The sequence below is a fragment of the Atractosteus spatula genome, chromosome 2 (genome assembly GCF_055471065.1).
Source record: "Atractosteus spatula isolate fAtrSpa1 chromosome 2, fAtrSpa1.hap1, whole genome shotgun sequence".
Taxonomy (NCBI): Eukaryota; Metazoa; Chordata; class Actinopteri; order Semionotiformes; family Lepisosteidae; genus Atractosteus; species Atractosteus spatula.
Genome location: NC_142707.1, coordinates 10211134 through 10228293, shown reverse-complemented (window position 1 = coordinate 10228293; position 17160 = coordinate 10211134). Strand labels below are relative to the sequence as shown.

The window sequence follows — 17160 nt, the reverse complement described above, 5'->3', positions numbered from 1 at the left end:
TTTTTAAACAGATGTCTTCCTTCTCCTTTGTCTATCCGCTTATCCCATGAGGTGTCTTTGGGAGACACAACTGTGGGCCGGCCAGACGTCCCCCTGTCAGGGAGAATGTCACGTGCTCTGAACACCTCTTCCACGTCCTCGAGCCAGGTTTTTTCTTGGTTAACCTCTCGCCATGCGGGCACACTGACTAAACCAGCTGATCTACTGTTGTTGTATATGGTGGTGGACTGGTGTAGGCCCCACCATTTCTCCAGTTCTTTTATTTTTGATCTTGTCTCGTCTGGTTTTGTTGGCTGCTCTTCTCAGCCATCTCATGTTACAAGTGGCGAGTTTCCATTCGAAGCTCTTTGTCAAGGCCCATGTTTTGCACTGGTACGTCAGAGTGCGAATGAAGATGGAATGAATTGGTTTTGTTTTGGTGTCTATGGTGATGGGTGGGTGTTTCAGCAGAGGTGAGAGCTGATAGTTGACATTTGCTTTTGGTACTCTTGTCTCTATCTCTGTTGAGTCTTCCATCTTCTGTGAAGATGCTCCCCAGATATTTGAATTCTGATACTTTTTGAAGCTAAATGCCATAGATATTGATATTAAGGCTACCGGGTATTGTGCTTACCTTCATCGTTTCGGTCTTGTTCATGCTGAACTTAATATCATACTTTTCATGAATGGCATTTAATCTGGTCATATGAACCTGCAGTTTCTCATCTTCATTTACAAAGCTTTGGTCATCGGAATACACCTTCTCATTCAAGGCTTCTGATTCTGCGTGTGCTTCTTTGGCAATTTAGTCCGCAATTTAGTTTCGTTTTACACAACGAAAAGCATAGAATACAACACACATCCCCTTCTCGCTTCAGATTTGACTGCAAACCAGTCTGAGTCCATTTAAAGTACAGTACATAACAGAGCTCATACTGTTAGCGTGAAGAGCTCTGATAGTATCCTGGAGCTGTCCCTTCAGAATGTTCCTCTCCGGTATTCTCTACAATTTCTTTGTTTACCCTGTCAAAAGCTTTTTCTTCATCCAAAAATACCGAGTTCTCAGTCGTACTATTGCCTTCTCATTCCGTTGTCATAGAGTAAACATGGCATCTGTGTATCCTCTTCCTTTCCTAAAACCCACCTGTGCATCACTCCGTTAAGGTTCCACCATGTACCTGTGCTGCTCCAATATTTTCGCCTACATTTTCCAGTGTGGCTCAATAATGATATCCCTCTGTCTGTGCTACAGTCTTTTTCCTTCTTTCTCCAAATTGGTACAGCCACTGCATGCTACCAGTCTTCTGAAACCTTTCTCTTCTTCCATGCCTGTTGAAATATTTGAGTCAGCCATGAGATTTGAACAAATGTAAAAGGTGTAAATATGTGTACCATGTTGGTTTTTAGGAAGGAAATGGAAAATAAATTCTATCAATTTTAAGTTTTTATACAAGGTTAATTGCTTAGAAGTAGCTACACTGTTTATAGGCTACTTGTATGGTGAAGCTGTGTACGACTTACCTGACAACTACAAATAGCAAGTTATGTAAAGAAGCAGTCTTGACCTTTCCTGTTGTGTTAGCAATGACCCCAAAAGGACCAAGGTTAATATGCCTTGCTGCAAATCTTTTTATATGCCCTCCCACAAAGTACAGACTAATTGACAGACACCTTTAGAATCACAAATCTGTAAGACAGGTTATAGATTCACACCAGATCATTTGAATTCCGTCGCTTTCCATTCTCCCTGTATTCAATTTCTGTACTCATGCGATGAACATTTTAATCCACTAGGGGGCCCCTTCACGTTAGGCTTAGCTTTAAAGTTGTATTACTGGAATTATAACATTTATTCTAAATTGTTGAAAGTTGAAACAGAAAAAATACATAATCTATGCCCACCTTATTAAACTGACATTGCATTATGAAACTGACTCATGCTGTTTCTACACATAATGCAAATTTGAAAACAATCTTCGAAAACCTTGGTTTTAAATGCTCTTAAAGCTATTGTGCATGACTATTGTATTGTCAATAAGGAGATTCTGCTTCATTCTAAGGCACAGTTCTGTTTATTGAATAATGCAGAGAAAACAATTCAACACAAAAGAAACCACAGCAATGACAGTGGCGCTTCTAGGATTTGCCTACTCCACAACAATGTCAGAAGATATACAAACCTTAAAAAGTTACAAGTCATACTACAGAACTACATAAGGAAATGGTCCAAAATAGTCTTTTTTCCATACAAATGAGTAAAAAAAATAAAAAAATAAATCATGAATCCCACTTTAAGTTTGTGCAAGTTTAATTTTAGAAGAAAGAAAATGGGTATTGAACGACTCTTAAAAATGGTGATACCAGAACTGAACTGTAATACAAAAATCACTTCAACACTTGATAAACGTAAACCAGAGCAACAGAACCAGTCTTGCCCACTTTGCTTAATATGGGTTTATTTCAAAACACAAGTTTACATGTGCCACAGCCACATAAATTGTACTGCAGGCTACAGGTCTAGGCTGGGTCCAATTCAACATCTCTGTAGCTATTGCAGTTGTAACAGTGTGGCTTTATTTAGACCACAAATTATTAAAAATAATTTCACCTGAATCCAATGGAAAGTTATCGCCAACAGTTTCAGGATGTAAGTAGTTTACATTTTGAATAACCCAAGCAATTTGACAGCACAGATTTTTCTGAAGAGAACAAAAATGGAAAGTTAGAGATCTTTTATGAGCTGAAATGAAATGAAAGGGCAGAAATTACAAAGCATCTGTGATTAAACTGATTTTTATGGAGTTTCACTGACCCCCCCCAAAATCTGATGGATATACAGTATATTAAAAAATAGACCTAAATACTGTTCCCCCACCCTCATGTCCAGCATACTGGATCTTACTGCAGTCTGGTATTCCAGTCAATGACAAACAAGCTAAAGACAGCATGGGAAACCAACACAAAAACAACCTCCATCTGTAAATCTCCCTGTTTCATTGAGGCAAGAATACAGGCATTTTTTTTATCCTCTGTATTGCCATTCCACTCTACTGTTCTTAATCCATTGACTTCCATTTATTAAATGATGCATTTGCATCACTACTTCAGATGGAAAATGTCAGCGTAAAAGCAATGGATCACATCAAATTTTCCTTTTCCCTTATTCTTATTGGGAAAACAAGATCAGGATCAAGATGCCACAGCATTTCATTCTAGCAGATTGGATGCTTGCAGAATCAACAGCACGCACAGCAGTATGGCAACATCTACCATTTTGGTTTGGAGAAATCCTGCTGCAACATCAAGGGAAGATGTAACCTCTTTACATACTTTTCTGTTAAGTTTATTTCTCTTCACGTTACAGTGCTGAAGAATACATAATTACCAGTAGTATGTCTGTCTGAACTGTAAAATTCAGATCATCGCTCTAACGGTACAAGCCCTAGACTCTCAAGATGACTCAGAAGATTATCTGGCTAGAATAAATGTTACACTACTTATTCAGAAATAGCAATGCAAGTTTGGATGATCTAAACGTCTGCAGAACTGAACAGCTATAAATCACAGCAGGACAGCCAGTCACACAAATGCAGCCACTCTATTACACGGTCATCATACAGTACTTGTGTGCAACTGAGTAGCTCTCTTCCTCAGCGGTGTTACTGGCTGAAGCTGATAACAGACTTTATGGGGTGTTTAAGCTGATACATGACTGGACCCATATGTTCCAGTATATCACAGTATTTTAACAATACATGGATATTACTGTAAACACTCCTGCTTTGCACAGTATAGAATACTTTGATTTTTAAAAACTGTATTTATGGGCACTTGTATATGCACATGAAATACACTTCTGCATGAAAAGTATTTGTCACTAACACTGTCAATTGTAAGCAGCCTTGTCTACCAGGTCATTTTTAAATGTTTTTGTGTACACTATCAAAGAATACTAAAAACTTTGATACATTACTCTGAATTAACCCTGCACCATATATTCTAAAAGGCTTGAAACAGCTGTAAAGAACAGTGCTTACTCAATGGAGGCATTTATTACTGCATAAGTCATATTGGTCAGACACAGGTGTGCACACATGGCAAGCTTATTCACCCTGTGCAACAATTTTTATAACAAGCTGAAATGTCAGCTGTATGGGTTTGGTGCACAGCTGCGAGAGGGATTTTAAAATGAAAGTTTTTGCAAGACAGAGCTGTGCATCACTGCACTGTTCTTTATTGTGTATTTTATCAGGTACATCAATTGAGAAATTCTTCTCTTTTACAAATGACAACCTGGAGCCCCCAGGATGCTCACTGGAATTATGAAAGTACCTTGCTCAAGACTACAACAGCACAGTCTCAGCCGGCATCTGATCTCAAATACCACCCAGTCAGGAGTCCAGAGCCCTAACAGCTACTTAGCTTACCTCCCTTTTATTTTTCATGTTGCTTAAAAAAAAAGGTTTGGGCAGTAACCTCAGAACGAGCATTCTAAACGGCTCATGGTCCCTTTTTATGTTGCCGTCTTTAACTGGATTTTAAGCCAATGTAGTCAAAAACAAGAAAGAGAGCTGTAAACTCCACTGTTTTCTCTTTGTAGCATTAAAGATCTTAATCATAACAACGCAAAGAAAACAAAAGAAGAATAAACGGCTTCCTAAAAAAATTAAAAACATCCCCCTAAACTTATAAAGATGTCGTAATTATACGTTTAAAGACAGGTAGTTCAATAAATGCTGAAAAAGAAAAATTACTAGTACATTTAACCAATTCAAAATATCTGAAATACGAGCAATTATCCACATTTATTTTGAAATGTGGTATTTACTTATAGGGCAGTGTTCATTTCAAATGTGACAGCATGGCATTATATCAAGTGTACATTAATTTGATGTAATTAATGATGTTCCTTTTTTATAAACAATTATGAAAAACCCAAACCCAGTTATAGTTTGTTAATATTGCTTTCAAGTATCATAGTTCACAACTATTAGGCACTATAGCTAGGAAAATGACTAATAAAAAAACAGATCTATTTATAAAAAAACTATACTCTGTTCAGAATTAAAATGTTATAACGAAGCAACCTTCTAATTTAATAAAACAAACTTAATTCTAAAAATATTATTCAGCATGTTTTGGTCATTCATTTTTAAAATTATAAAGAGTTCAATGAAATTAAATAGTCATTCTGAAAAGTATGTTAATTTGAATATTAATGAGCTTAGTAAAGCTACTTTGTTATTGTTTAGAACACAGTCAAACATAAATAAACCACTTGTTAGTAAATGTGTTTATATTGACTACATCAAATGGACTATATTGCCAAAATTCTGAAAAAGATATTCCTTTAAAAATAGTACAACCAATACTTTCAAAAACATGTTAAACCAAAATTGTTTAGATTTTTTTCAAAAGTATAAAGGCATGAAAAAAGAAAATAATAAAGGTGTATAATTAGTTGGGGGTACAGGGAACATCTTTGTAGACCATTATAAACCCATAAAGCTGACAGTCTTTTTAAAGTGCTACTTCTTGTCAATTCTAAAAGATGTCTTTTATAAAATACTCATTTCCCAACATGCACCGTTTCTGAATTTGAAAACTTAGACCATATGTAACACTTAACAACCAGTAACCTGAGTTTGAGTCAGCCAAAGAAAAGCACTGCATAAAGTACATGAAAAACAGAAAATCTAACATATCTGAAGACCATACAGAACTACTGGCACGCCAATATTTAACTCTTCTAGGCTGCAATCTTAACAGATCTGTAATCCAAGCAGCTCACTGCTTTCTGGTCTTACCTTTGTCACAAGAGTCAATAAGGGTCCCCTTAAACTGTACCTTTTCAACCTAGCAACAAAAGGGCTTAAAAGTTTTACAGAAAGTATGGTCCAAGAGGCCTCCGAACTGGCTCAATAGGTAAGGCTAATTGATGAGCACAGGTGGAGTGCTATGATTACAGATCTGGGCCTGGGGCATATGACCAGGACTGCAGTGCACAATTGGCTGAGCATCTCCGAGATTAAAGCGGGATTAATTGGTCCCTCTCGTTTCTTGGAGATGCCAGCAGCCTCCTGGGAAGCACGCAGCGCTGTTGGTGAGAAGCATGCTTCTGCTCCACTCAGCACTGAACGCTCAGCTCAGGTGCGATGCAGCCTGTATTGCCTGCGACGTGTTAAAAGTGGAGCTGCTCAAAGGTGGGCGGTGGGCAAGAGTCAGTCTACACTTCCTCACTCTCCCCCGTGTGTGGAGAAAGGGTTTGGCAGCTGCAAGCAGAAACGTGAGAAATATACATTTGGCTTTTCCAATCCCGGTGATTATTACAAAAATAATTGGCGATTTTACATTTTAACTAAAGTACAGCCCTTGAAAGAGGAAGTCTCAATATGAAGGTATAGTAACTGGTTGCTCTTAGCTATTTTTACATCTGTCATCCACTAAATCCAGGCCCGTTCAGATTTAACCTCAAGGTTAAGTTTTTGATGCTTATTAAAATTTTCCAGGAAATTAAAATCTGGATTTTCCCTGAACAGATAAAAAGGTCAGCTATGGGAACCTATAAACTTCTATTGTATATTACATCTATCCGAAAAAAAAAAGAACTAATCTCAAAGAGAACATTTTTGAGAGATCAGGTCATACATTTGTAACATAATAATATCACACATAATATGAGCTCTGTTGAAGTTTGAGAAAGAGGAAAAGAAAAGCTAGACATAAAGAGACTAATTTCCCATTGTGGGCAAACAGAGTAGAATTACCATCCGATTCATTTATTATTGAGCGGGTAGTTTTGCCCAGAGTGGAAACTTAGAGCAGAAAGAGAGATAAAGCCATAAAAAAAGAGGGATGAGTGCAGGATACATAGATTTGTGCAATGGAGTCCCAGTGTGCTGCAGTCCACAGCCTAAGCCTGTCTCCTCTATCTGTCCTTGGAGCCCAGCTTCTCAATCAGGTCCTGGAGTGGGGCCAGCTCCCTGCGGTCAATCAGGTTGAACTCCTGCAGGAAGGAGAAAATGAGGAGCAGCACTGAGGGATAACACTGAAATCCAGACAGAGGGTATCCCGATTTGAATGGGTCATGGCAGGAAAAGATTGGGAACATAAATGTAACACTTGTCGTTTACACTCGTGGAGTTCAATAATGTATATATTTGCATTTCTGTAGTGCATACCATCTAGTTTTCCAGTGCACCACACGAATGCAGCATTTCTAACTGGTAATAGGTTTATTCTGTGCTGAAAAGAGAAGAAAGAAAACAGAATGTTTCGGTCTTTTCAGGTGTAAGGGCACACACCTGAAAAAGGCTCCACGGCCGAAACGTTGCGTTTTCTTTCTTCCCATTTCTAACTGGTGAATCAAAATCAATATGCAAATAATATGCAAAACCAGAAAGAGGGGGCATAAAATGCTAGTGTGATAAAATGGCTGTGTTTGAGGGTTCTCCTCTGGTGTTACTCCATGTGCAGAGCGGGATGGGGTTAAGTTAACTTAACAGCTCCGACAAGACTTTATCGAATTGGAGGTCTCCATTACAATCAGATCCTTAATTACATCACTGAACTAATTAAATAGTTTGGGAACTCTGGTAATTTAACTGCTTCCCACAGGCAATGACTTTCTGTGAACACTGTCTTAGCTTGATTACCTGCACAAAGAAGATGAAGTGTTTGAAAGAGGTGTTGAGATGTGCCTCTTCCTGCAACTGCATCACGGAGTCGAAGTGCTGGTGATAGATGTGGGCGTAGACTCTGAACAGGCGCTTCAGGATGGTCTTTGCCACTGACATGAAGTTCTTAGGGAAAGGCACACCTGGAAACAAGAGGCGAGAGTATCTGACAACCTGGGAGAAGTGGAGATTTTAAAAGGGTCCAGTTCATAAGATCCGACTGTACTTTGACAAGACGTCATTTATTCTGCATTAAACATTCACACACAATTCAGTCAGCACTGCAGACAACCCAAGTAGTTCTCATAACTAAATAAGTTGTAACTCTGGGAGCTGTACTTGCCTATCTTAGATGGAAAGAGGGTCTCATCATCCAGCTGGTCCTGCACCCAGGTCATCAGGTAATCGATGTACTTGGGTGCTGAGCACTTGATCGGCTTCTTGATGTTGGTGCCATCAGCCCAGTGGTACTCATATCTGAAAATGGGAGAATGGTGGAAGAGAGAGAGAGAGAAGATTACAGTAACCAGCATAACACACTAAATCACAAATTCTTAATGCCATGGTAATATTCAAAGAAATACATTATCAACTATCATACAGCAACAGGCAAAGATAAATGATCCTTTTACCACCAACAAAAGAAAATGTATTTAAATTAAGATAAGAACTTGTAACTAAGCCTGCCTTTAATCTAAGAAAATACAATATTAACCTCAAAGGGGAATTACAGAACTACAGCCTGCACAAGTATTATTTGATTTCTAAAGAGACGTGGAAAAATCAACATTACCTGTTTTTGATTACTTAATTCCAATCACATTGATTCTGGCCAGAGAGCAGGTTGTTTCCTGCACAATGCTCATCACGTATGTGATTCTGTATTATATTAAGAGAGTAATCTCAAACCTGGACCTAAAAAGTATATTGACAGGAAGCCACAGCAGGCACTCTTCCTCTAGATTAGATATTAAAATAGCTGCTTAAATAGAGAACAGTACTAGGTAGACAGGAAGTGTGTAAGGCAACAGTAGCTCACTAAACTGTTAATTGAGCACTAATAAAAAGCAAAGTAAAAGAATAGCATTAAAGCAGTGTTATTCTCACGGGTACAGGAGACCAAGGGTTTTACTGTACTTCAAACTGTAAATGACTTAAATGATGCAGATCTTTGCCAACAGGGACTTTTTAAGTTGTTCCCCCCCAACAAATCATTGATGAATTGATGAATTCAAATCAAGCCATGGGAGTGATAAAATGTGAACACACTACCCTCTGAAACATGCTTGGACATCTTCAGGAAACAGCACTGATAGGCTTTCTTTTTGATAACATTATAAGCACACAGGTGCCCAGACAATCACAGGAGTACATTGTGCAAAATGCCTGAAGTTGCCTGAAGTCCTAATCTAAGCTGATGGCCTGTTTGGCACTACTGTTGGGTAAAACTTATTATGAAACGTTACAGGTTTTCTAAGCTACAGGTGTGCAATTTTTAACTTAGTTTTGTGTACAATGGTTTGCCTACCAGAGACAGAGAACAGGTTTGTTTTCCTTACCTGGGGCCAGCAGACATCACTGCACAGCTGATCTCTGTGCAGAACTCTGTAATGGTGCCGTAGAGCATGTTGATCTGGTTGAAGAAATCCACAGCTGCAACACACAGAGGGTACATTAATACAAAGCTAAAATAACTGAAGCAACCTAATGATTATCCTGACTTTTCATCTTGAGCAGAGGCTGTTGTATAAAGCAACTTACAGAAACTATACAAGAAGCAATACACCACCAACTGCAGCTAAAGAAGTATCACTTCCTATAGGACTTTACTTTTACATCAAATTCAAGTAACAAAAAAAGAGGTGAATAACTTCATCAATACAAAATACCCTATGGAGTCAGCTATTAAAACACACTTACTAGCAAGCTCTTTATTCTCTCAACCAGAGTCTCCCACCAATAGACCACTTAAGATTCTTAAAGAACCCCATTCACAACTGAATTGTGCTTCAATGTAACCAGCTGAAGGAAAACAAAATTTAAATTCAGTATCACAAGCTCGGTAGAGAATATGGTTTACTTTGACTTGGGTCGCCATGTACCAGTCATTTAGAGTACAAACTTCAAGATTTAATTTCTATTTTGAAATTGAATTCATAAATGTGAATGATATTTAACAAGATCAAACAATGCAGAGGGAAACAGCAGATTTTCTAGGAGCAGGGCAAGTTTTCTCTGACTAACACTGTTACATTTTTCACTGTTTTACATTTTTCAGGCAATGGGATGGACAGCTCTGGTTCACTAGAGCATCTTAAACAGAAGGAATCTGTTACCCATCAAATATAGGACCTAAACAAATCTCTACTAGTCATGACTTTTCCAGTCCTGTTATTCTGTCAAAAATGCCTTGCACAAAGCAGTTTTTGACTAAAATTAATCTGATAATGCAGAGTTGAGGTGGGAATAAGAACAAGAAACATCAGCCTAGGTGAATCAAGGTTGCCCATACCTGGTCCACTCCAACAAAACATCAGATTTCCAACTATTGCTTAAAGGGGAACAGCAGTCCCAATTTCTCAGATCGGTTATTAAATCTTGGCAATAAAAAATTTATTGACTTTTCATGAAAAAAATAAAAGCACAAAATCGTGAACTTTGAGGAAGTACAGCAAGTCGCCCTGTTGATGCAACTTGCATTCGGGTTCCCACGGATTGCCTGGTGATACGGCCCTTCCTGCTCACTAGTCTCCGTAATGAATAATGTAATGTGATGTACGAGCGTATAAATACAGGTTGTGCAGCAGACATTTCACAGCAGAAAGCAGTTCCCCTTTAATTATTGCCAGCAGCCATATCACCCTGCAACTCACAACTGGCAGCACACTGAAGGTCAGCAGGTGTGAGCCTGGTCAGTACCTGGATGGAGACCTCCTGCGAAAAACTAAGGTTGCTGCTGGAAGTGGTGTTAGTGGGGCCAGCAGGGGGTGCTCACCCTGCGGTCTATGTGGGACCTAATGCCCCAGTATAGAGACGGGGACACTATACTGTAATAAGGCATCGTCCTTCGGATGGGATGTAAAACCGAGGTCCTGACTCTCTGTGGTCATTAAAAATCCCAGGGCGTTTCTCGAAAAGAGTAGGGGCGTAACCCCGGCATCCTGGCCAAATTTCCCATTGGCCCTTACCAATCACGGCCTCCTAATAATCCCCATCTCTGAATTGGTTTCATCACTCTGTTCTCCTCCCCATTGATAGCTGAAGTGTGGTGAGTGTTCTGGCGCACTATGGCTGCCGTCGAATCATCCGGGTGGATGCTGTACTTTGGTGATGGTGGGGGGGAGTCCCCATTACCTGTGAAGCTCTTTGAGTGGAGTGTGCAGAAAAGCGCTAAATAAATGTAAGCAATTATTATTATTATTATTATTATTATCAAGGAACCTTCTGCACTAGCAGCAGGGTAAATGAGGTTATTAAAGTCCTGATCGATCATGGTTCTTGGTAAAGCCAAGACTGGAAGAGCCACTATTACAGTCAGCCTGACTGAGTCATTAATGGTAGATGCACCAAACTGCTCCAATCAAGCCCATAATATAGTTTCAACAGGTAATGAAGAGTTAGAAGGAAAAGTGTGCATTCTCTTGGCCAAAGGAGGTCACACATATAGATTCTCAAAGCAGTATGCAGGTACTCACAGAAAATGAGAAGTGTTTAACAAACCCATGTATAAGTACTATAAAAGCAAAGAGTCCTCTGGATTAATTATGAGCACCATCAGGCCAGACATGCTGGGAATCTTAAGAAGATTCCACAGAAAATACTAAACAAAAATGTATTTTATTACTGCAACAAACAAAAGGATTGTCAGGGACAGAGTAAAATATATCTGGGACAATAACTTGAAATGTCCAGACAATGAACTGGAATAGGCTGATCTAAACTATCTCACTCATGTGTTCACTAAGGACGAAGTCAACATTTCTCAGGCAGCAGAAGGACAATGTTCTCTATTAAACAGTTTCAGCAAAGAAGAGTCAGAAGCGTTTCAGCTACTAGATGCACTTAAGATTAATAAATCCTTAAAGCTCAATGGTATCTTACCAATTGTACTGAAGTAAACAAGATGTTATTGAGAAGCCATTGATGCAACTCTTCCAATAGTCACCTAAGACAGGAGTAAAACTCATGGACCAAGAACTACTAATGTATTGTCCATCCATAGATTTCCTGTTTGATTTCCTCTACATGTTAAGTAAGAATGCAGTTGGTTAGACCAAAGCTAGTTTACAACTGCTATTACTAAGAGGCGTGTACACTTGTCCTACTCATTTTTCTACATTTTCATTTGTACTGACTTTTCAGGATGTTTCAGCATTTGTTTTTCACTTGAAGGTTGTGTTACAAAGTGTAAATAAAGGTCAAATAAATTCTGATTTAATGAACCTTGATTTTAGGCTGTTAGGCCACAAAATGTGTTACTTTGGAAAGCATGTGCAGACTTTTGATAGTTACAGTACGTCTAGATTTCTAGACAACATGGGGAAGCAATTAAAAAGAAAAAATGCTAAGATATGCATTTAAAACTGCAACATTTAAATCAAGAGGTGTTATGTCAAAATTGTACAATACACTAGTAAGGTCTCCTTTACAATACTGTGTACAATTCTGGTCACCACATCACAGCAAAGTTATTGCTACTGCACTGGAATTAGCCCCAAGAAGAATATCTTTCAGGGCTTAAGGGAACGTCCTTCTCTGACAGGCAGAAGGAACACAACCCTTCTAGCCTTGAACAGAGAAGAATACAAGGGGACGTTATGTAAGTATTCACATTCCTCAAAAGCCCTGACAAAGACGACCCGCTGGATTTCTTCAGAGTGAGCACCGAAACTCGAATGAGAGGACACAAAGGGGAAATGATGCATAAGCGCAATTAAAACTCAGAACAGGAGGCTCGTCTTTACACAAAGGATTGTGGGAGTCTGGAACAGACTGCCCAGGCGTGCTGTGGAAACCCATCCACTGGCTTCTTTCAACTAAGGTCTGGATGAGATCCACTGGCTACTCACGACCACACGGGTTAGACCTCTCGTTTATAAGCGGCCTCGCGCTCCAAGGTACTGACTGTTGACAGCGATCCACTCGTTGAGGTCCTCGCCCTCGGGCAGCATGACGGCCTGCCGCAGGTTCCCGCTGCCCAGCGTGGCCTCCGCATGCTTCAGCAGCTCGTACTGGTGCGAGCCCTCCGGGATGTTCTTCTTGGGCTTGAAGGTTTTGGAGGAGCGGCTGCCGCTGTTCCGGAAAAGAGGAGAACCCCGTTACGGAAACAAAGTTTTTCGACTCGGGTCAAGTCGTTACTTCGTAGAGCGCGCTTTCACCACCCACCACACCACCCGCGGCGACCTTCACAATGTCTCGTTAATGGCTCTCCCATTGTGTAAGAAAAGGCATGGGGAAGTGTCATTATAAAAAACTGTGTTCAGGTAGACTGTAACGGGAGATAAGAAACAACATTTAGGCTTCAGGTGTGAAGACACCTGAAGAAGGCTCCTCAGCCAACACATTGAGTTTCTTGTCTTCTCTTTCCAGCATGGAGAAGAGCTTTACTTGTTCCTTTTGCAGCCTCTGCATGCTGATGCAGCCACTAACTTGAACCTAAGCAGGAGATGTCAAGGACTTGGAAACCATTCTAACCGGCTCCAAGCTGAGCTGCTCTGACTTCCAAAAAAGATAAGTAACGAAGTACTGCGGACCTACACTCAACTTTTCTTCACTCGATGACCTCAGGTTTCCTCAAAAGCTCATTCTTTTGTACTCTAGTTCTGCAAAATCACAAGGCTGGATTTTTTATCGCTGAAATAGCATTTTGGCTCAAGGCCACCAAGAAGCAGGATGTGAAGTGTCATATGATAGCCAAGTTCTCAATTTTCCACTTTTTAACTCGGTCCTAAAAATCATCTTCTACTTAATCAGTCAAACAGATATCACCTTATTCTAAAAGCATATTTGTCATATCATTCCCAAAATGAAAAATACAAGCTTGAGCCCCCCCCCAAAAAAAGCCTAGTTATGGAGGTCGAATACAGAAATTATATTTACTGCTGCAACCTTACTTTCAATCTTTTATTTAAGATTTTATTTAACAAACTGCAGTATGTCCAAAATTCAGCAGCCAGGATCCTGACCAGGTCTAGTGCAAGTGTTCACATTACTCCTATCCTGGAGTCCTTGAACCAGCTTCCTGTCAAAATTCTGTGTGGACTTTAAAATCCTCATGCTCACCTATAAGGCTCTCCATGGCTTGGCACCTCAGTACCTGTCTGAACTATTATCGCCCTACTCCCCACCTCGCAACCTTCGCTCTTCTAATTCTGGTCTCCTAACTGTCCCCCAAGCCCGTCTACATTGTATGGGTGACAGGGCCTTCTCCTGTTATGCCCCCAAGCTCTGGAACTCTCTGCCAAAGGATATCAGAGAGTCACCTTCTCTAAACTCCTTCAAATCCAGACTCAAAACCTTCTTCTTCAGAAAAGCCTTTACTGAACTGGTTCCATTCTTCACCCCTCTGCTTTTCCTAGTACCACCATCCACGGTCTCCTCTGTATATTGTAATTGTATTTTATGCTTTTTATTTATTGTTGTTCTCATTCTGTAAAGCGCATTGTGAAGCCACTTTTAAAGGCGCTATATAAAATAAAGTTTATTATTATTATTTAAAATACCCCTAAAACTAGTTTGTGAGAAGGGGGTCACCTCAGACTCCAGGTTGTCTAGGTTCTTCAGAGTATCAGCACCAGAAAAGAGCCGGAGGGAATTTGCAATCTGACATCTGCTTGAATACATTACAGGTCAAAACAAACCCCTCAAACTTAGGTGGATATAAAGTTCCAAATCAATTAAAGTAGGTATGGAGTTAAGGCACAGGAATGGAGGCTGAGAGCAAAACTCGAATGCTCACCCGCACCTATGATGCACCTACTACGATGCAAGTATAGAATAAAACCCCTCAGATCACATATCAATGGAATGTATGATGATAAAAACTTCTAGATATACGGTTTTAATTTACTATTACGCGCAGGACTCCCGTGATTGTAGTTTATTTTGTGTTAACAAGAATGGTAAATGTAATTGACTGGAATTAAATAAATACTGACTTCTTGCCCTCTCCCAAACGGTTTACTTACTTTTTGTCGTTTCCTAACATTAACTACGACGACATGATCATTTTTCCGTGGAGGTGGGTAAATTATCAGCAGTTCCGTCTAATTGATCTCTGAGATCACGGATTTTGCAAGGGCTTCTTCAAAAGCTTAGATCGATATTTTTTTTCTTTTTTCTCATTGTTTCGAGAAAGGTGAAATAAATCTTTTTTTGCGGAGTAGTGGTGGTAGTTATTATATAAGCCGTCTTTTGCGTGTGTGCCAACAGACTAAGTTAACAACAGAAAAAACACCTCCCCAACTTATTTACGCCATTAGCCATCTGAAGAGGTACAACCTTCGTACCGCACTTCTTGCTTCTTGAAAATAAAAGTTTATAATTCGTCGTTTCATTGGGTAACCATCGATATTTGTGCCAGACTTTACGGCAATAACGAAGGAAGACTTTTAGACAGCAGAATTGAAACAAAAGTTTAAAATAAAAACGCTTAAACTGAAAACAGGAAGAGATTAACATTTCTCATTCTACTTACAAGAGGAAACTCATTTCCAAGTCCGGATGATTACAACTGTGCCCTCTCCCACTAACGAAGAAAAACAAAAAAATGGTCGTTGCTTACTTGAAACAATTAAGAATATAAGAGACAAAGGACTCTGAGGGAGTTATATTTTTTTCTCCACTTCAGACAAATAAAATGAAATATTTAAAAGTGACTCGAAAGACCCTTGTTGCGACTCTCATCGCACTGAAGGGAAAGTACAACCGCGATATCGCGAGACTGGCCCTTGAGACGTGCAGAACTGTGCCAAATAACACGCATCTGCTGCCCCCTTCTGACTAATTAGCGCTAAAGTACTGTACAGTATTGACTGATTCTCAAAAACACAAACCGGTGTACCGTACATGTACATGCGGTGGCCAGCTCTGGTTCTGTATAGCCACAATCCGACAGTTTATATGGGTCACCCTTATATCATTAGTTTCTAAGTGCTGGGATCAAGTAGTTTAGAGATCGTTTGAAATGAAAAGAGCAAAACCCTGTAGCTCTCTAGCACTGTGGCTGACCATTCCTGACCTAATTGGACCAGTTCATATGCTTCATTGATCAAACCTCGCATGCGTCCCAGGCCTTTACGGAAAGCTGATGTCAATGCGACCTATGAGATCTGCCGGAGTGTGCTTTGCCAAGTGATTTCAAAGTATTAGATGAGACATCAAATTGTAGAAAAATAATAAAACTATTCTAATGTGAATCTATATTGTATACAGTTCTTGCAAAGAATTAAAACCAGGACATTTCTGTAGATGTAAGTGAGAAAAATATGAATGAAATTCCCTCCTTGTGTACAGTGTCTGTTGGGTTAGGCTCCAGCCCGTTTGGGTGAATTAGAGTAATGAATGTATAGGTACACCTATTCTTCAAATAAATCTGAGAATGCTCGACACTGACTGGCTGAAAGAACTAAATCTTTTCAGTCTTGAACAGAGAAGACTACAAGGGAACCCGATGTACAGATTCAAAATCCTCCAAGTCAACACAGCGGACTTCTCCAAAATGATTAGCGAAACACGAACCGGAGAAACCTCAGAAACTATGTGGAAGTGCAGTTAAAACTGAGAAAAAAGAGGCTCTACTTTACCCAAAGGCTGAAGTGTGGGAGTATGAAACAAGCTACCCAGCCATGTGGTTGAAACCTATACTTCAGCTTCCTCCAGGAAATGAGATCTGTGGATCAATTGGCAAATACCTCACCACACTGGCTAAACAGGATGAATGCCCTCCTCTCATTTGTGATCTTTCTTATGTTTATTGCCAGAATACTATATGCTGCCTATGAAATTCAAAACAAGACTGTTAGTATCCACCATGTACAGAGTGCTCCACCTACATGTGGGAGGGGACATTTCTGAGTTATTCCTGTCCTCAGGGTAAGAGCTGTAATGACATGACCCCAGGAACTCGTTGCTGAAAACATCTTAAGCACACAACACTTTGAATGGATACATTTTTCCTTAAGTAGGATATTCACTCCAATGTGTTATGTGACACCACATAACTCTAAGAAACATTTCAGGTGGAATTTAAGGAGTAATGTCTCTGAAGAGTGTTGCTTGCACTGAAGAGAGTCTAATACAACAATGACTGGTCAAGACAGCAATAGAGAGAGCTGGGGTTACAAAGGTACAGTGTAAATAAGGTCCTATACTTGACTAGATGCTAGTTTGACTTATAATTGTTAGTACAACTAAATCGAACCAAGAAATACATCAGCTGTCAGGATTTCAAGTGTGCTTTTCAACAAAGCATTGTTCTCCTAAGAGATTTTTACAGCGAACACAA

General features: G+C 39.6%; 1 protein-coding gene across 1 annotated transcript; it reads right to left on the bottom strand.

Moving 5' to 3' along the window:
* Nucleotides 1–2038: 2038 nt before the first annotated feature.
* Nucleotides 2039–15604, bottom strand: mob1a (MOB kinase activator 1A). Its single transcript, XM_088909368.1, has 6 exons — nucleotides 15352–15604; nucleotides 12781–12947; nucleotides 9215–9308; nucleotides 7999–8132; nucleotides 7635–7798; nucleotides 2039–6985 (listed from the first exon to the last, which is right to left on the bottom strand). The coding sequence occupies exons 1-6, from the start codon at nucleotides 15363–15365 to the stop codon at nucleotides 6908–6910; spliced, it is 651 nt and encodes a 216-aa protein (XP_088765494.1). The 5' UTR covers nucleotides 15366–15604; the 3' UTR covers nucleotides 2039–6907.
* Nucleotides 15605–17160: the final 1556 nt, after the last annotated feature.